This window comes from Erpetoichthys calabaricus, chromosome 3, assembly GCF_900747795.2.
Source record: "Erpetoichthys calabaricus chromosome 3, fErpCal1.3, whole genome shotgun sequence".
Taxonomy (NCBI): domain Eukaryota; kingdom Metazoa; phylum Chordata; class Cladistia; order Polypteriformes; family Polypteridae; genus Erpetoichthys; species Erpetoichthys calabaricus.
The window spans coordinates 226,386,889-226,408,076 of NC_041396.2; the positions used below are offsets into that span (position 1 = coordinate 226,386,889).

Genomic DNA, 21,188 nt, shown 5'->3' on the forward strand with positions numbered 1-21,188 from the left:
AAGGTGTGTACACTGCAACAAGTACACGTCGTAAATGTAGGAAGGGTGCTCCTTGGGTGAGCTACAGCGCGTCTTTATGTGAAAACAGCAGTGTCAAATGGGGAGTGTCTGATGATTGCATATAGCACTGAAGTTACTGCTCTTTACTATGCTTTCCTCTGCATGTCCTGGAGTACAAAAGAAACAGCATACAGCAACATGTGGGGACTGGCAAGATTGGGGGAAAAAAAACATGCGGTCATATGTATCGTGATATACTGCAGAGCTATAGCGCGTCTTTATGTGAGAACAGCAGTGTCAGATGGGTTAGGGAAGGATCCTGAATGTGACTGAGAGAATGAAAAGTGAAAAAAAAACAAAAACCAAAAACAAAGCTAACCTTTACAAATATCATAAATTACACCGGCTGTTACAGACTGAAATCAAATGTATCTTTTTATTCTAAAATAGTAAAAATATGAGCAGTTTACTTCTCAAAAGGGGGTCATGCAGGATCGAACTTGTGACCTTTTGATTCCCAGTCAGCAAATGATACTGTTGCGCCACTGGGCCGTCGTAGTAAATGAGTGTCAATGTCGCACACTAAGGTGGCTTTTTTTTTTCTGCAGTTATATTTTTGAATAAAAGCACACTTGTTCTGTTATATTTGTACCTTTTGTGAAAGTGTTTCTTTGATATTTGGACTTCAGGCTTCATACATTATATAGTTTATGCCTACATTTTGTCATTTACTACTAGAATATGAAAAATGTTTCTGTTTTAAAAATGTGTTTACACAGATTACTGTAGAAACGGAACACACATGAAATGCATGTGTTCCAAATAACGATCTATTATTTCCACTCTAAAACTCCACTTCACTCCCAGATAATCAATCAAGGCATGAGCTGGGAGAAGTTCGTGCACGTTCTAAGTCGGTGGGGGGATGGAATAGTCGGCTGTTTGCAGCTTGTCTTTATCTGCACATTTAGAAGACAAAAGACAATGGTGGAGAGGTGCGAACGGATTTAAGAAGCAATTTAAGGTGGGACAGATCTACGAGTTTTTTCGTAGGCTCTGGTAATTCTAGTGTTAAAACAATGACAATGGACAAGCAGAACACGCAGCTCGCCAGCAGCAACAAGTCAGCAGATGATCTGACCGCTTCTCCTTAGTGTGCATTCAGCCCCCCTTCACAATGCGAGTGGCAGAGACATGAAGTGGCAAAAGGACAGCTGCTGTACAGGCTTTTAAATGATCGACGTGCGGCGCAACAAAAAGAACACACAGCTCGCCAGCAGCAGCAGCAGAAAGACAGCAGATGATCTGATGGCATCTCCTTATCCTGCATTTAGCCGCCCCCCCTTCACAACATGAGCAGCATTATACGTCCTGTGAGAAAGATTTAACCACGCCTGGGGCCAGAAATAAAGGCCAAGTATAGTTTTTACAATAGTTTTAAAGTAAAAGTGAAAATAATGCATATGTAACAATTCCCATGAACATAACAATCTCTTTAAATTGTATATCCAGTAAACCAAACCCGGGGGTGGGCGAGCGAAGTGAGCTGGGGGTGGAGCCCCCTAGTTTATATAACAAAAAAATCCACATTTTTAATAAAGCTGTTGTCTTTGTCCTCTTTATAAATGTCAAGCTATATCAATTGCTCTAAATATTTAGGATTTTTTTTTTTAATTAATCAGTTATCCTTTGTTTCTACTAAAGGACTCTGCTAGTATAAATTTTGTACATCAAAAGGTTATTGCAGTAGAGACAGGAAAGGAGTCCACAATATGCAAATGCATTCTGCAATTCCATGCTCCCCAGGCTATAATCACTAATTTTTAAGTCCTCATCATTTTCTGTGGAACATCAGACATGGTGTATTAAAAAGCATTAAAGAGTTCAAGAGTATCATAAGGCTCATATGGCATTGCAAGACAAAAAATACTAAAGTAACAATACTGTACATTTAAACAGCTCAGTGCACAAATTCTTTTTAAATTCACTCTAAAATCCTACAGCATATAAAAGTATATACAACAAGCCAGACCAGCCAACCTTACCCCTGAGGGCTCTCTGTCTCTCTTTTATATATGAGGAATGTTCAAAAATTTTCCGCACTTTTATATTTTCATTGGAAACAGTTAAGGCAGGAGGAGTAGTAATTGGGCATTAAAAAGCGGGTAGGACTTTTATATATGAGGAATGTTCAAAAATTTTCAGCACTTTTATATTTTCATTGGAAACAGTTAAGGCAGGCGGAGTAGTAATTGGGCATTAAAATGCAGGTAGGACTCTGTGAAAATTGCATCGCAAATGAATGGAACTATGCAGAAAAGTGATGTCATTTGTTTTTGAAATTCTTAACAGAGTTAAAAAACGTGCGGAATCTTTTTGAACATCCCTCGTATATATGTATATATACAGACAGACAAACAGACACACACACACACAACCCTTTTGAAAAACAGCAGTCCTCTTTAGCATACACATATGCTAGGGCTGATTGTCTAACTGTATCCAAGTGGACATTTATACCATACTATAGGGGCTAATTTTCTTATTTCAGAAGCTGACTGTTGACTAGCTACTTTCACCACTTTCCATCCCATCATGAACTTCAACACTTTTTCAATATTTCAGTGTTTGCATTAGTACTTGTTTACATTATTAGTCATGGCTGTTTCAATTAAAAAAAATTCACTAGCCATAGAGCATTATGTTTTGTTGTACTATAAATGACTTTCTCATCCTTTAAATCAACCAAATATATCATTTTTTAATTAAAGCAATAAAGCAATATGATTATTTTATACGTTTTAGTCAATGAAGAATGAGGTCGATGGAAAACAATTTAAGCAGAATATAGAGCAGCTGTACAGTGAACAACTCCGCAATGACTTTTATACTGAAAAAACAATTTATATATATTTTGCTGTGAGAGAATGGGGCTTTAAAATGGAGCTCCTTCATAGCAACAATCCTGTTTATGAGCACATTAAATCAGTTTATTGTTAGGACCTAATCCATGAGGACATTGCTCCAACTTGTGAAAAAGCACCCAAACAGAGTAACACATAAAAACAAGAACTGACTGACATACTAAAAGTGCACTTATTTATAATAATCTAACTACTTCTACAGATGCAGTACACAGCAATAAATGATTCCATTCCTTCAGATGTACAATAGCTGACAAGTTTTATTTTTCCCTCTTTTCTTGTCACATTTATCCTTAATTTCTGCTTCCTTACTATACTTTACAAAAGAGTTTTGTATTTCTACATACAGTGCAGGCCTTTTTTCAGAATCTTTTACTGTATATAATTTTGTTTCATATTTAAACAGACTAATATGAATATGTTTCTCAAGCCTTTATATGTCACAAGATTTACTCCCTCCAGCAAGCATCAGGAAAGAAATGGCGAAGTTTGAGGTGTTTAGCTTTAGTTTTTATAACCCTGTTCATTCAAGCTAAATTGGCTAAATAAATAATCTAGTTATCCATTTGTCTAAAACCATCTACCCAAAGCAGGCATGTGTAAGAAAAGATGAATTGATCACTCATTTAATTAATTATCAGTTTTGCCTTTGGCAGTGCCGGTAATTGATTAAATATTTTGGTAAAGTTCCCAGTTTATTTTCCTTATCTTTCCCTGTAGGAGGGGGTCTCCGGCCATTAGTCATATATCAAGGTATAACTGAAGTACACTCATTTTAAGAAACAGAATATAATTCATTGACAAACACAAGGATTATAGAAACATTGTAACTGCACATACTGTATATTGACAAAGAAGACAGGATGCACAAAAGACGAGACAGACAAGCATATAAAACAGAAGAGGATGGCTGTTTACTAGCTATCTAGAGATCTAATTTATCTTGGCTCAAATAAAAATGTTTACAATACCAAGTCTTTAAGGATAATAATCAATGTTGTGTGGAGCTATCACTGTTGTTGCTTTGGGTTCAGGAGGAGGATTTTTATTTGCTCTCTTTCTGTTTTCTACATGGTTCTTTATTCGTGGGGAGCTGTGATGCTGCCTTTCTTGGCTCTCTGTTAGGATCTTGGCAGTATTCACTGCAACTTCATAGGGAAAAACATTACTCGCTCTGGAACAAGAGTGTGGATGCTGAAGTTCCCATTTTAAAGTAATGTTTGCTTCTCAGCCTTCTCAGACTAGGCTCAGAGCTTATCTTGGCATAGAGGATCTTAGAGATAGTTCAGGAAGTATAGCACCAATACACTATGGAGAGTAGTTTCTAGGCCAAAGAAACTTTGCGAGCTCATTGTTCCATACAGACTCACCCCAAAGATAATTACTCATCAGCTTTTAGTTCACAAACAGGACAGACTGTCAGCATTTCAGTTCCCAAATGAGTGCATTGTCTGTTTTTTTGGCTCCCCAAAGAAAAAGCCTCAGCCTCCAAATTCCAAAAGATAAAAAGAGATGAATGCAGCTAGTCTTGAAGGAAGGTGTAACCTTTGGTGACTAGATTAAGGTCAATTCCAGTTATATAATATGCTAATACTAGCCAACCCGCGGTGTAGCATACGCCGCATAATTATGTATTGATGGGTGAACACTCCCTGAAAGACACAGTTGTCCAAATGGGGTTGGTTTTGAGGATACGACTGTAGGTGAATGAAAAGATGCAACTCTGGAGACGGCAACATACAATACAGCATGTTACACGCTGCATACAGCGATTCACATCGAAGCATAGACACTGCTAAGACCATAGAATGCCCCTCGCAAACTGTTCTATACGCTGCATACAGCGATTCACATCCGCGACAAACAAATCGTTTTACACGCTGCATACAGCGATTCACACCCGCGACAAACAAATCGTTTTACACGCTGCATACAGCGATTCACACCCGCGACAAATATGATTCTTCTTAGATGGTGCTGTCGCGTCCACCCTCGCTCTCAATGCATACTCACCGCCTGGTCATGTGCCCGCTCACAAGAGCAACTAACAGAGACCCGCCCACCAACTGTAAGATCATGGGATACCCCTCGCAAACTGTTCTACACGCCGCATACAGCAATTCACATCCGCGACAAACAAACTGTTCTGCACGCTGCATACAGCGATTCACATCCGCGACAAACATGCTTCTTCTTATGGGGTGGGTTTGAGGATACGACTGTAAGGGAACTCTGGAGAGACCAACATACAATTGTCCGTGACTGAAAACTGGAGGACCGCCGCCACGCCCCCACCTCCCAGAGCGAGGGACGGGGCTGGACGGCCGGCGCGCGTGGAGGGCGGAACACATCCGCGACAAATATGATTCTTCGTAGATGGTGCTGTCATGTCCACCCTCGCTCTCGAAGCATACACACTACCTGGTCATGTGCCCGCTTGCAAGAGCAACTAACAAGAGACCCGCCCACCAACTGTAAGACCATGGGATACCCCTTGCAAACTGTTCTACACGCCACATACAGCGATTCACATCCGCAACAAACAAACTGTTTTACACGCTGCATACAGCAATTCACATCCGCGACAAACATGCTTCTTCAGAGGTGCATGTGGAGTGTAGCAAAGACGAATGCGAATGACGCCCTGCTCTGTGAGTTGCCGCGTCCGAGTAGGTGGGCGTGGCTCTGCGAGTTGTCGTCGTATCCAATGACGCCGTGTTTTGTGAATTACTGTGTCCAAGTTGGTGGGCGTGGCTCTGCGAGTTGTCGTCGTATCCAATGGTCTTAGAGTTGACAGACGTGGCTCCATCCTGCGTGCTTCCATGAGTGTCTTGCTTGTGCTGGCAGCGTCTTAGTGAATTATATATATAGATGAGTTATTTGTCTATCACACCCAGGTACAGTTCAATTCATGGCCACAGACCTAAAATGAATGTCCTTTGGGCACCTTCTTGTCTGAGGGTGTCTCTGCAAATGTGCCATCTCAACTCTGATTTACACCTTTATTAGCAGAAGTACAGGGCTGACATTGGCATTGGCACTTAGGTATGCAGATGGGAGGGGGCAGCTGGCTTTCTGCATCCCTGTTAAATCTGTTGTATTAATGGGCGTTGTGTGCCACTAAAAAGATAAGCAAAATGGGCCATGCCTACTTTGTCCTATGCAAGGCAGGAACAACCCCTGGATACAATCCCAGTCCATCTTAGGGTGAATACACACATCGGACATCACGGTTCTGCTGAAATATGCTCTTTTTTAAAGTTTTTTTTCATGTCTTATTTGTTTCATTTCATGTACTGTATTTACTCTGTTTATTATATTTAGTTCTGTAATGTGTATAATTCTTCATTTTTGTGCGGTTATGTTTCTATGTGTGTCCACATGTTCTGTCAAGTCTTTTGGGCTTTGTGGATGGTTTCAAAAGAGGAGCGGCCAAGTGTCTGTCATCATTTTGACCCTTCCACAGCCCGGAAGACCAACTGGTCTAATGTGCTTCATTGCCTTATACACATGGTGTGCTGAGTTCTATTTGATGTATTGTTTACTGGATTCCTGCTCTGTTTTTGGCTGCTTTCTTTGGATTACAGTATTGAGACTTTGTTTGCTTTTTTTTAGTTTGCCCTTTGGGCATATCCTTTATGGCATTTTTGTGCTCTTCACAGAAATGTATTGTTATGGGGCATTTGGAAAATGAATCTTTTATTCTTATAAAGATTCTTTGTCTGTCCTTTATATACATCCAAAGGCTGACAGTTAATCTTTATCTGTTGGAAGCATTTGCTACAGTATTTTAGTGATTTAATAGTTGTTGTGGCCAGTTTCTCTTCTTCAGAGTCTTTTCCCCCTGAGACCAGCAGGTTTCCCCTGAGAATTGGCCAGATTAAGTGTGCCTCTGCTGTGTGCACCTGTGAGGATACTGATCTGCTCCCCAGCCACTATGGATGCCCCTGTGGATTTCACTTAGGAAGAACTCCCACATCAAAATATTACAGGCTAATTAAGCTTTGCCAATCCACATAACTTGCATGCCTTTGGACTGTGGGAGGAAACCAGAGCACTTGGATTAAACCCATGTGAACACAGGGAAAATATGCAAACTCCATGCAGGGAACACCCAGGACTTGAATCCCAGTCTCCTTACTGTCAGGCAGCAGTGATAATAGTGCACCACCGTGCCATCCTAATACTAAAATTAACTCCCACAATGGACTGCTAGGGAAACACAGAAAGCTGATATACAGTAACATATGAAGAAAATGGTCCAACATAGAGATCTTCTGAATGAAAGTATGAGTAGATAATGGCCACCAGAGACAGATAGAGAGAGGTTTCTGGAACTTTCTGAGGATATTTGTATGAAAGAAAGGTCTCAGGAGGCTGTAAATCATTAATTTATATTCCTTCAGAAGGGTTGGTAGTAGGAAGGGGATCCAGCAAAGACTGGAGCAAGCCTGGAACCTGTAGTGGCTATGCTACTCATTAAATAGAAGAGGAGGCTCAGAGAGGCAGTATTTCCGATAGCCTCCACATGTCACTGGAACCTGTATCCCCAGGTATTTTTTGCAGTATTACTGACCCCATTTACAGTGTGATTGCAGTGATTCCCACACAATAATTGCCAGTTTGGAGTCTAAACACTGTTCCCAGATGGGAGAAAGGTCAGTCAGAGAAATGAATGATAAAGAAATGGGGAAATACACCGAGTATGAGAGAGAGAGAGAGAGAGAGAGAGAGAGAGAGAGAGAGAGTGCACGGGGAAGATGGCTGAGTGAACAGTATTATGGGCAACTGGATGAGATCACCCTACCAGGCACAATGAAATAGCAGGGCTATGCTTTCCCTATTAATCTGATACTTTCTCTTTCTCACTTATCCACCCTTCCCTTTGTGGTTCACACTAATTTTGTCAAGGCAAATTGCAGGCCAGTGAAACCGAGTTAATGAGTGACTGGAAGTCACAAAAGCAAACCATGACTGCCACCAACTCACCAAGATTATTTAAATACAGTCTGCAACTGAACACCATGTAGCGTGACATGACCTTTAACACTAGCATTCACCTGCGTTAGCATAAAACAAGGGGTGGCACATTGGAAGTACTTCAGCCTCACACCATGGAGACCAGGATTCATGTCCCAGGTGAGTGATGTTTGCACATTATCCCCAAGTCCATGTGGGTTTCCTTCAAATGCTCTGGTTTTCTCCTACAGTCTAAACACATGCAAGTTAGATCAACTGGCATTGTTAAATTCACCCCAGTGTATGTGCGTGTGTGTGTGTGTGTGTGTGTTCACCTTGTGATGGACTGGCATCCTGTCCTGGAATTTTTCCTGCCTTGTGGCAGATGCATGCTGGGAGAGGCTCCCACTTTCCAGCGACCTTGCTCTGGATGACCTGATGGGAAAATGGATGGTATGGAACACAGACTAATTTGTAGCTACTGGCCTTTGCTATTTTGATTTAAGCCATTAATGTGTTTCATGTAAGTTAATTTTAAATACTCAGTTATAAAAACAAAATAAAATTCAAAGCAAAGCCAGGATACAATTATTTAAAACTATTTGTCAGGGAATTGAATAACCACATTTCTGATGCACTGAATATCCTTTAATGAAAAAATATTTTTTATTATAAAGATGGTGTTCCATGTAAAACGTTAATCTTCATTCAGTATGGTTGCCAATAGTTCTGTGCATCTATGGAAGAAGGTTACTAGTTAAGACTTCCTCAGAGATGACCAAGTCTACTTTAAAGGAAATAGGTTTTCTTGTTATAAAGTGTAACATTTCCATTTTTACAGACAGATATAGCATGATGAACACAAATAAAACAGTGTGTTATTTTTATTGTAGGAAGAAAACGAATACGAATAATGATGAGTTTGGGGTGAAGCAGCTCTTGCAACTTGTGAAATACCTTCTCTAAAAATGTTGGTAGCATCAGTCCTAAAAATTTTTTGACAATCAATTTAATGACTGTGACAATTTAATCTAAATAAAGTTAAAAAATGCAAAATACAATCAAGCTAAACTTGTATACTGGTGTTATGGCTGAGAATTCTGTTACCCATTGCTGTATATTCCATTGTTTCCTACATTAACTAAAAACAGATTAATAGTTTTCATTTTGATTCATGCTGTGAAAGAGTATATTAAAACCATAAAAAAACATCATCATGCTTACAAAACATTGAGGAAGAAGAGGTAATATATATATTGTGACAGATAAGGGCGCTATCACTCCCTTGATCCCTCGGATCAGACTCTAGACACCAGATAAAAGTCCAAATATAATATTTATTTGAACAATACAGTGCACAAAGCACCCTTCTCTCCACAATACTCATAAACAATAACACAATACAATAACCAATAATCAATTCTCCAGCCCCAGACGTGTTGCCACCCTTCCACCCAGCTCAGCTCAACATCTGGGATCTCCCACAGTCCTTTAATAGTCCGTGACCCGGAAGTGCTTCTGAATCCTGAGGCCATGTGACTTCCTAGCACTTCCGGGTCAGATCAAAAGCTCTTCTTTTCATCCCGGAAGTATGTTATTCCCTCTGTCTCCATGACTAAGACGTACTTCCGGGTTATAGGTGAAACCAAAGTCTTTGGGCCTTCCTGCAGCGTCCCCTGGAGGTCCCCATGGTATCCAGCAGGGCTGTGATGAAAAACTCCACTGTCCATGATGCCCTGCTGGAACATAGGGCACCTCTATGTTATATGAAGGCTCCACCTGGCGGCCTGGGGGCATTGGCCGGGATGAAAGGCCGGCCATATCCCACAGTACTCTCCCTCCAGCGAAGAACCATGGAGGTGTTATTGGTCAGGCCTTGGCACTGTCCTGAATATTCCCGGGAGAACCTAGGGGGAACATTAAATAAATAAGTCATCTTATCCCCTGGTCCCCGAGGACAACTTCGCCAAACATGGCCCGGACGGCGGCATACATAGAACAGCCGCCGCCCCCCCTGTTTGTATCCCTCTGCGAGACTGGAAGCATTTTGGAAAGTTGGGCTCCGCCCCATTATCAGCTGAGAAGATTTCCACGGCCGCCCTTGAGCTTTCAAGTCCCTTTTCTATTTTGTCAGGAGACCCCCATTTCTCTTTTGGGATCTCCTGTTTAATCTGGGGTTTATTTACAGTCTGAGTCTCTCTATTAGCCAGAGAGAGACCCTTCAGTTTTTGAAATCTTTTGATTTCAATAGGACCGGCGTTGGTGTCTTCAGGATCAGATCGTTCCGGGAGGCAGCACCATCCAGCTGCTCCGGCTCGATCAACCCTTCCACCACGCCAACGGTCATCGTTTCCGCCTCTTTTGTAGGGCTCGCAGCTACTCGGCACCCACTATGGATTAGTCGCGGGCCCGTGTCAGCTTGCGTCCCTATTTCATTATATACGGTACCGGTATTACTCATCTGTATCGCCAAATCAAATAACACGGGAGGCTCCTGACCAAACCGCCGCAGATATTCTTCCACCTTTCTTAAAGGCGCTTAAATGGACTACTTGGATCTATGAGGGGTCTCTCTCCCTCTCTCTCTCAGCATCTGCTCGCAAGCCAGCAAACAAGCATCCAGAAGGAATCTCCTCATCTTTCAGGATGAGATCAGAACTGAAGACAACAAGTTGCTCCTGTACACTATGCCTGATCTCCTGCTATGTATTTATCATTGCAGAAAGGCTTTCTTCAGCCTGCCAAACCCTTCAAGTGTGTATGGGGCTCAAAACAGCAGAGATACCCAAGACCATTAGGACTAGTTCCAGGTTGACAATCCTTGGCATTCCAGAGGGTAATCATGACTTTGAAAGCTGGTTTGGTGAAGACCCTGGAAGCAGTCCCTGATTCAAGCTTTGAAGCCCCATCTGACAAAAACTTGGAAAGGGCTCAACTGGTAGGAGAGAGGTAAAAAACTGAAGGGAGATGATAAGGTAGTTTTCTTTGGTGGCACTGTAGTGAGTGTGTGCACTGGGCACACCCCTCATTAGAAAATGGTTCAAGACAGGTCCGATCAGAATATGCAAGTAAGAATTTCCCAGTTCTCTGTACCCTAAATAATAACCCTATAAACCTGCTGTATAAACCAATTGTAACTTGCACTGGGAATATGAGATACTATATGCCCTGTGAAACTAGGCCCTTTTGAAAATGTAAACACTCAGAGAGAAGCTTAAAAACAAAATTACAGCTCAAGGTCAGGCACAGTCTATCATACAGTATACCCAAAAACAAGATGGAAGTATTCTAATTACGCGCACACAGAGAGAGACAGAGAGAGAGAGAGAGAGAGAGAGAGAGAGAAGCTGAAGAGCCAAAAATCTTGGCGACAAACAAGAAACTTGCTCATGTTCTTAATATACTACATGCTCTTGTTCTGACAATGAGGACAACCTCTTCTCTCTACAACTGCTTGAATGTTCCAAATTAAACCAGCATTAAAAGAAAGCAAAGTGCTTTTTTCATTAATATTCATGTCTTTTGTACTTTGCCTACTGTTATGAGGTGCGTTTTAAAGTTAGCATTAGGCTGTGAGATTAAAAAAAAAAAAAAAAAAAAAAAAAAAAAAAAGTACTTTTTGGGCACCATGCATCCCCTGAAAAATACAGAAAAAAAACACTTTACTAAACACTTTGTCTTGTAAGCCACACTTTTTAAAAACAGGCATGTTGGGTATACATCATTTTATAAAATACTATTATTTTAATTGAAACACTACTTCAAAATCTACGCTACGATGTATTAAACTAAACGTGTTTTTTAAAAGTGTAAACCAAGTAACTATTATTGCCTGGCTCTGGCTTACCCCTTTTTTACTCTTGCAAAGTCGAATGCCATCTGTCGGTATGAAAAAGCTTTCTCATTCAAGTATCTGCTGTAACGTCTGATGAATGTTGACATATCGTAACCTGGGAAGGAAAGACAGCACTTTAAATTTGATAAATGAACGGTACACTGAACAGTTTTTAAATGCCTCTTAGGATTGCTTCAGACCTCTTATACTATATATCAGTTATCTGGTTTTTTGGGAAAGGCGACAACCATATGATTTCTTAAAAGCAAATTCTCTGCTCTTTTTAGGATATGAACAAATTCTGATCATAAAAAAGCAAGTAATGTTTTGGCTTGTTATTCTGCCAAATTACACAAGTAATCCATCAATCATGAACTTAAACCTGCAAAGCAAAGTCACACAAAATGATACAAATGAAATAAAGCATAAAGTTAATGCTGACTGCTTTACCATTAAAAACATACAATTTGATTGTTGTTGAGTACATTATTATTTATCATACAGGAGCAAGAATAAGCAATCATAGTGCCCTTTCTTTTCAACTTAATGTCATAATACTCAACTCCATGATAATCATCTACATTTTCAATTTTACTACAATTCAAATGAAATGATGCATATTTAAGGAATGTGCTTAATTTTTATTGGGTTTAATGGATTCATTTTAGTATTTAGTAACAGGAATTATTAGAAGGTGCAAAACTTAACTGAAAAATAAAATGTTTATTAGGTTCCTCCTTCATAGTAATCAATATTCCATTCATTTCTGAAGATGAGACCCATCCAATTTTAACAGGATACTTGAATGTTCATTACTTTTCAGAGATTAACCATAACTGTCTTCAATAAAAAATATTATAAATATCAGAAAGCATTTATATGTCTTGCCATTTCATCCAAAAAATGTGACTTTGTTCTGCCATGTCTATTAATTTTATAGTCCCTGACAAAGACCAACAAATGCTGGTCATGAAGAATTTGAATTTATTGCTGTTTTATTTCTGCTGTGGTTATCTATCTATCTATCTATCACAGATGGGTATTTGTGATGCAACTATCCAACCAATTACAAATGTGTAACTTTTATCATGAATGGCATTCTATCAAGTGAGTAGGCTCACTCCAATTAAATAAAGAAAATTGTTGAAAATAATGCAAATATTAAAATTAAGTACAATGTATCATCTATTTATTGTCCACGTCTTTATTACTGGTCTCACGGTGCAATGTTAACCCATAACAGATTTCTCAGCCTTAGACAATAGAGTGTTTATTGTTGCCTAGCAGCAGATGAAATCTATCTCTATGCTTTACTATCAAAGGAAACCTGGTTAAACACCCCAAAGGCCACAGAACAGAGATTTTTAAACAGGTGTGATGTGGATGCAGTTCCGTATGTAGGTTTGTCTTAAAATGTTTCTGACTTTGCCATTATGTTTTTCTGTTTTTCATACGTTTTGGGTTTTGACGTATACAGATTACAGTTTTGAGAATATATATTTTTTTATTTCAAGTAGTTATATTATTTTTGTATCGTTTATCAATGTCATTTTGTGTAGCGGTTGCTCTGGTGCTGCTAGGGAATCAGGGTGGGAAGCTGTGCAATAATGCAAGAATTTAAAGATCAGCGTAGTACAGTTTCTTGTTTCTGAGATTGTGGGTATATTCTTTTGAGACTTTGCATCTTTATTTCTTTTGTTTAAAGTTTCCAATAAAAGAACTTATTAGCTATAACTTTTTAGTCTTCAACTTATTTATTTATTTATTTAGGTTTTGAAGACCGTGTGTTTTGATCCTCCTGTACCAAACTTAGTGTGATTATTTTGAATATGTTTTATCTTGAGGCCCCTTTTCGGTTAAATCTGCACTCTCTCAATTATGGCAGAACACCTCAGGAATCTGTGGGGAGCCCACATATGAAGATAAGTGTACTGAGCTACACCCACAGGAGGTCCATATGTGTTGTTTAAATCACTTAATAAAGTTGTAGAAACTAACAAACAGAGGAGGAAACTGTAATCTTTACAGATTTTTAAACAAATTGTACACAACTGTTTGCATGCAGTCAGATTCTCCCAAGACTGTGAGAGGCTCTCTTTTAGGTCAGCCTAACTGCAACTTAGTGTTAATTTAAATTCAAAGATGCAGAAGTCTAGTGTCTAGGACTGAGTGAAATGGAAAATGTTCTGCACATCTTTTGAAAGTGTGGAACTATTTCGTTTACTTTGTTCATGTTACATTGAATGATGCTTTAACTGACTTTGTTAGGAGCTGGCAGTTTTAAAGTGGCAATCACATAGCCTTAGGACACATCAGTAGTACGGCATTAAACTGATAAAACACCAACTATATGACTATTCGTAAAATAAGAGCAGGTAGTCATGGTTGTAAAATGGTGTGTCAGGGTTCAAACTATGCGTTTTCCTTTTAAAATATAAAAGCAATTCAATTATAGAAAATTAGTCTTTTTTTATTAATTACTGTATATTAACCTTGAATATTTTCTTCCTAATTTTAATTTTTTATATCGCTGTGCAACAGCAGTGAGCACACACCTCTACCAAGGCATGAAAAAAGGTTCCAAAAGTTGCTTTATCTTCTCTATCAAAAAACAAAAGTCAGGCCTTCACCGCTAACTGACCTACATGAACATTTCTTAATTTCTAGAGATTAATTGAGCCACAAAGTGCCAATAGATGACCATTCTTGTATATTTCATATAGAATTGCTTATTTAATACTTTCATATTTTGCACCTCATCCTTCAAAAAGCTTCCTGGTAAACAGTTAGCACTAATCTTTTGATTATGGCACAAGTTGCTTCACTGCTGCAAGCAAGAATTCTTTGGAGGATGTGAATTCTGAAAGTAGTGATTACTGTGCCATCCATGTAGGATTGCAAAAATCAAACCTTAATTGCAAACTGAACTAGTCTGCATGAGAAAGAAGGCTTTTTAAATGTGTATGAAATATTCTGTGGTAACTGGGTGGGTCCCAATAGTGCTCTAGTACCGGAAGGGCACTGAAATCTTACTCTGGTTCTGTGAAACTTTCTATTAGTCGTATGCAGTGGCATTTCTGCATTAGGAGCTAGAGGGGCCTAGTCCTCCAGATATTAGGTAAAATAAGTAATAAGCTTTCCTCAATAATTGTTAAAATGTTTACAACAACCATCAACATCGTCTTCTTAACCAGTTTTCTAAAATTTCTATCATATGCTCAATGTAATAAGAAAACTAGAAAAATTCTGTTTTTAGTAGTATTTCAAATTGTTTTCATGCTAGATGCTGCAAGCCTGTTTCCAGCTAAGAGGCTGAACCAATGGGCCCTGCAGTGTTCTCTATGCCCCTGGGTTTGTGTGCACATGCTGTAACCTAAACTTTTCAGTTCAGAGATGGGGCCTGAAGGTCATTGCTTCCATTAAGATGAGAGCCGGCTATTGTTGTCATTTTGTTAGTCATGTGGTTGTAGTTCTGTTTTTCCCAGTCAAAGACTTGCAGCACACATCAGTGAAGATGTACAGTACAAAATGTCAGGTACCATCTGCTCTTTTGAAGGTACCCACAGTAATTTGAAGAAAAAAAAACCGAAAGGAGATTGAGATCAGGTATGCACAATTCACAACACATTATGTTGCATCTTAATTTTCACTTGCCATTGAGGAGGACTGCACTGATTTTGAGAAAGCCACCAAGGAACCCTACATTTGCTCCTTTCATTTCAAGGAAAAGAAGCCAGCAGTAAAATAGGGACAGACGTCATTAGACACGTAAGTTAACGTTTATGTTAGAAAAGTCTGTACCCATATAGAATGGCCCCACTATAACTGCCATACCAAAATGGCACTGGTTACATGGAATACATCTTGCTAACATATGTACATCTTAATATATACACATTCTGTAAACGAAAACCTCATCACCTTGGACTTCAGACCAGCATCATACAGAACAACCCTAACAATGACAAACAATCCCTGTAATTGATTTTTAGGCTTTCAGGGAGTTAGAGGGTCCAGGGCAACCTAAATTTCAAATCTTGCTTTTAGTATCGAACCCTCATGGCACTAGTACACTTTTGGGACTATCTCCATGTTAAAACTTTCACTTGATAAGGGCTAATGTACAAGTAATGCTCCACAACTTAACCAAATGTTTTGAAATGAGTTGCAGTTTATATATTTCTTCAGAGTAAATCCAAAACCTTGATAGCATGTTGATGTTGGAATAGGATCTAGTGCAAAGACAAAGTGCAAGAGTTAGACTTTTTTTTTTGGCAATTTAAACAAAAAAACCTTACTCAGAAGCAGGGAAGCATTTTTATAAGATAGGTGAAACAATCTTATCAAATTAAAAAATAAATGTAATAACAGTACCATGCAACAAAACCATTTTATAAAATGAGCAAATAATGTGGTCATGTTCAAAAGGAAGAATTACATATTGGTGTATCAGCCTGCTTAAAAGATGAATTAACGATGGCCCAATTGTGAATTTCCCCTTGGGGATTAATAAAGTATCTGTCTGTCTGTCTGTCTGTTATACATTTGTAGATAGTTTTATTTGCTTTAAAGATCCTGTTTGTCATTTGTTTTTATATTTTGTTCTATTTTCTTTACATCAACTTATTTCTTTGAGCACAGGTTTAGATGGGGTTGAGCCAGTACTATAGGGTAGGCACCATGCAAGAAGCAACTCTGGAGAATGGCATACCAGTCTGCAGGGCACACACTCATTCTTCACAGGCTTATTAATCAACCCTAAAGGGCAACTTTTTAGGATGTGGGAAGATACAAATTTGAACCCACCAGAACTTCCATTGCTAACTCCATATACAGACAGTGCCTATGCTTCAATGTAAACATGACTCTGCAGCTGATGTAAATAAGATACACATTTGTACACAACCATCTATACTTAAGACTTTTATTTTGTTTATTATTAAATAAAAACAAACACTTCTACAGTGTCAAGGAATGAAAATCTATTGTAAAAGTATAGAATAAATTAATGTACAACTATAAACTGCAGTGGGTATGTGTGAATTTGGATTAAAATTAAATAGGAGCAAGTGATTTTGGGTTTGATTTTCAGTACATGCACAAAACTCTACTGTAGAAATTTGCTCCAGGCTCACTGTGTCAAAACTAGGAAAAAGAGTTAATGAATGCATATAGTACATGCCAAAATGCTTGTGACAAAACATAAAACATAATATTCTCTAACCCAGTTAATCCAGTTTAGGGTAATGCAGGGAACTGGGGTGGGGGGGGGGTTTGGCGGTGGGGTAGGGGTGGAGTGACTCTTCAGGTCTAGTTTTCTAATTTTATAACCAAAAAGTGTTTCTATTAAGTACCAGGGAGAGATGTCAAGCCAAGCACCCTTCTTGCTGTTACCCTTACTACATCTGCTGTAGTTTCCCAGATGTCTGGTAACCCAGTGCCTGTCTCACCTCCTCCCTAAACTCAACCTTGCAGTCTTCCTATTTCAGCTTCCAACATTTGATCCTTGGCTCTGCCCTCGCTCTCTTCCTCTTCTTGATCTCCAACGTCATCCTACAGACCACCATCCTATACTGTTTAACTGCACTTTCCCCTGCCACCACTTTGCAGTCTTCAGTCTCCTTCAGATCAACTCTTCTGCATAGGATGTAATCTACCTGTGTGCATCTTCCTCCACTCTTGTACGTAACCCTATTGTCCTCCCTCTTCTTAAAATACGTATTCACCACAGCCATGTCCATCCTTTTGGCAAAATCCACTATCTTCTGACCTTCTTCATTCCTCTCCTTGATACCATACCTACCCATCACCTCCTCGTCTCCTCTGTTCCCTTCACCAACATGCCCATTGAAATCCGCTCCAATCATCACTTTCTGTCCCTTGAGTACACTGTTCATCACTTCATCCAATTCACTCCAAAAATCTTCTTTTTCACCCATTACACACCCAACTTGAGGTGCATATGCTAACAACATTCATCATCACACCTCTAATTTCCAGCTTCATAATCATTACTCTGCCTGACACTCTTTTCACCTCCAGAACACTCTTGACATACTGTTCCTTCAGGATAACTCCTCCCATCCACACCATGATAGAACAATTTGAATCCACCTCCAATCCACCTGGCTTTACTCCCCTTCCATTTAGTCTCTTGCACGCACAATGTATCAACCTTCTTTCTCTCCATCATATCTGCTAACTCTCTCCCCTTACCAGTCATACTGCCAACATTCAAAGTTCCTACCCTCAGTTCCACTCTCTTTACTTTCCTCCTCTCCTCCAGCCTCCGGACAAGTCTCCCCCCTCTTCTTCTCCTTCGGCCACAGTGGAATTAGTTATCTTAATCGAAACATTTCCAAGTTTCCAATCTACAGCTGAACTGCAATGCATAACCCAGTTTTCTATCATCCCATTTATATGCACACAACGGAAAAAAATGACTCTAGGAGTTATTTCATACATTATAATGTTTAACTCCAAACAAGCCACTGTCTAATAAACCGATCAGCCACAACATTAAAACCAGCTGCCCAACACTGTATGGGTCCCCTTGTGCCACCAAAACAGCTCTGACTCATCAAGGCATGGACTCCACAAGACCTCTGAAGGTGTCCTGTGGTATTTGGCACCAAGACATTACTTAGTTACAAGCTCTGAGGTGGGCCTCCATGGATCTGACTTCTTTTTGTAGCATATCCCACAATTGCTCGATTGGATTAAGATCTGAAGAATTTGGAAGCTAAGTCAACACCTTGAGCGCTTTGTCATGTTCCTCAAACCATTCGTGAACCATTTTTGCATCGTGGCAGGGTACATTATCCTGCTGAAACAGGCCACTGCCAACAGGGAATACAGGCGGCATGAAGGGGTATAAATGGTCTGCAACAATCTTTAGGTAGATAGTACATGTCAAAGTAACATTCACAAAAATAAAAGAGGACCCAATTTTTCACACCACAATATTGCCCAGAGCATCACACTGCCTCCACCAGTTTGCCTTCATTCCATAGTGAATCCTGCTCAAGTAAATGACGCACATATGATCTAACAGAAAACATGATTCTTCAGACCATTCTGGCACTCACATGTAGCTTCTTTTGGTGGTGGACAGAGGTCAGCATGGGCACTCTGAGTGGTCTGCAGCTAACACAGCCCCATAGAGAGCAAGCTGTGGTGTACTGTGTGTTCTGATACCTTTCTCTCATAGCCAGCATTACATTTCCCATTGATTTGTGCAACAGAATCACTTCTGTGAGACTGGACCAGACGGGCTAGCCTTCACTCCCCATGCATATCAATGAGCCTTGGATACCCATGAACCTGTTGCCAGTTTATCAGTTGTCCTTCCTTGAATCATTTGGTTATGTTCTAATTACTGTATACCAGAAACACTCCACAAGAACCAACATTTTGGAGATGCTCTGACCCAGTCATCTAGCCATTACAATTAGGCCCACATCAAAGATGCTCAAATACTTATGTTTCCCCATTTTTCCTGCTTCCAACTCATCATCTTCAAAAACTGCCTGTTCACTTGATGCCTAATATATCCCATCCCTTGACAGGTGCCATTGTAACAAGATAATTAGTGTTATTCACTTGACCTGACAGTGGTTTAAATGTTGTGGCTGATCGGTGTATAGCTATAAGAAGCTCTAATTTTTGAGTACAAAAAAAAAAAGAAATTAAAAAAAGTTGTTTCAGTAGTGAACCAGAAAGAAAGAAAATGGGATGAGCAGAAGAGAAGGCAAAAATAATCCTAGCGTTCTTATATATTTAAAACTGTTCAATTTCACACTGACATTCCTGCACAATAGACACTTGCAAGTAGGTTTCATTTGGAGTCTTTAAATGCAAATTACCAATGCTAGAATTAGAATGCTGCAAAAACTGCTAATATATTAGTGTCCCTTTGTTTTATTATTTTGACAGAAGAGTTTAGAAAATTTGTCAAAACACTGAGGAAGCAACACGGATAAACACCTTCTTACTGTGTTAATAGATTAGAGAAGTTTAATTATTTAGGTAACTGCTCAGAATCTTCCTAATAGTGTTTAGTTATGAATTCTTTGTATTTTGGTAATCTTATAATCATTTGTGGAATTGCATTGTTGAATGATGTTCAGTATTGAGTTCTGCATAAGAATACATAGTTATACATGTATACTGTAGGTAAAGAAGTAGTACATACAACATAACTCTCGTCAAGGCTGAGTCTTCAAACATCATTGATTTTTTGCTGGGGCTAATTATCAATTTCTTGCACAAGTGAGTCCTAACAGGTGCAGTCTTGGTAAACTGGCACACATCCTATACTGGGCTCCCATGGTGCTAAAGATGGACAAGGTATGATGGTACAAGGTCAGCTCTATGCTACGAAACTCAATTGAGCAGATGGTCCTGCTTGATTTATAAGATCGATGGGAATGACTGTAAAATGGTGGGAGAAAATGAAATAATACAGATGCAAAAATGACAAGAGCTCCAAAACCATATGCTCATAATATTCATTCCCATTGCCAACTGACAGGAGTTGTTAAGAAAAAACTTGCAATATATTTTTTTATTGGCTTATGCTAAATTTAATGTCCATCACTTTTTGTCTAACCTAAAGTAAAACATTATACCTAAGAGTTGGATCCTAATGGACTTCCCAGAAAAACAAATCTAAATTGAGTGTATTTCAATACCCTAACAGAAGGAACAGCTTCATATGGCAAACTATCTCCAGGATATATTAGTTAGTTTTACATCCAGTCCGACTTATGCTACCCTTTTGCTAAATATAATCTCATATTTTAATTTTAATAAATTCAGAAAAGTCACAAAAAGTGATTTCCTTTATCTTTCCTTTATTCTGCACTTCTTCTTACACATACTTCGTACCTTACAAGAATATACAGTGTATAAAAATCAACAAAGAATGTTGCTTCAAAGTACAATGAATATAATAAATGTTTTTAGAGCCTTTCCTACAGCCTCAATGTCATAATAGATGGGAGGAGGGAGATGAATATCCAGCTGGGTGATAGTGTATACAGTAGCTTTGATATGGTGTATTTTAACAAGAAGGAAAAGGAGTCATTGTAAAGTCCCAGAAGAACTCCTGCTGTGATGATTGGGCCTTTCTAGTTACTTGCAGAAAATGGCCCTTGTTAAGATTTCCTTATAGTAACGTTGTATGTTAACAGCTTTCATTTTATATTTTAACATTCCTTGTACATATATCCTTTTCAGAGACATAATCTTCAAAGGTGATTTTAAACATTTCACAACTAAACTACTATCAATGAACCTGATACTTTTCCTGAAACAAAAAATATTCAGTTTTTGTTTTTTGTATTTATGTAATGACTGATTTAAAACTTACTATTTGGTCATACAACAGATGCATGGTAGAGTGGACAGCACTGATGCTTCCCATGTGTGTGAGTTTTTCTGTAGGTGCTCTAGTTTTCTTCCCATAT

At 39.1% G+C, this 21,188-nt stretch overlaps 1 protein-coding gene across 1 annotated transcript in view; it reads right to left on the minus strand.

Annotated features, from left to right (window-relative positions):
• Positions 1-21,188, minus strand: part of snap91a (synaptosome associated protein 91a) — a 246,091-nt gene that overhangs the window by 126,465 nt on the left and 98,438 nt on the right. The window contains 1 exon segment of the mRNA XM_051924737.1: positions 11,731-11,833. Coding sequence (XP_051780697.1) covers positions 11,731-11,833 — 103 coding nt within the window.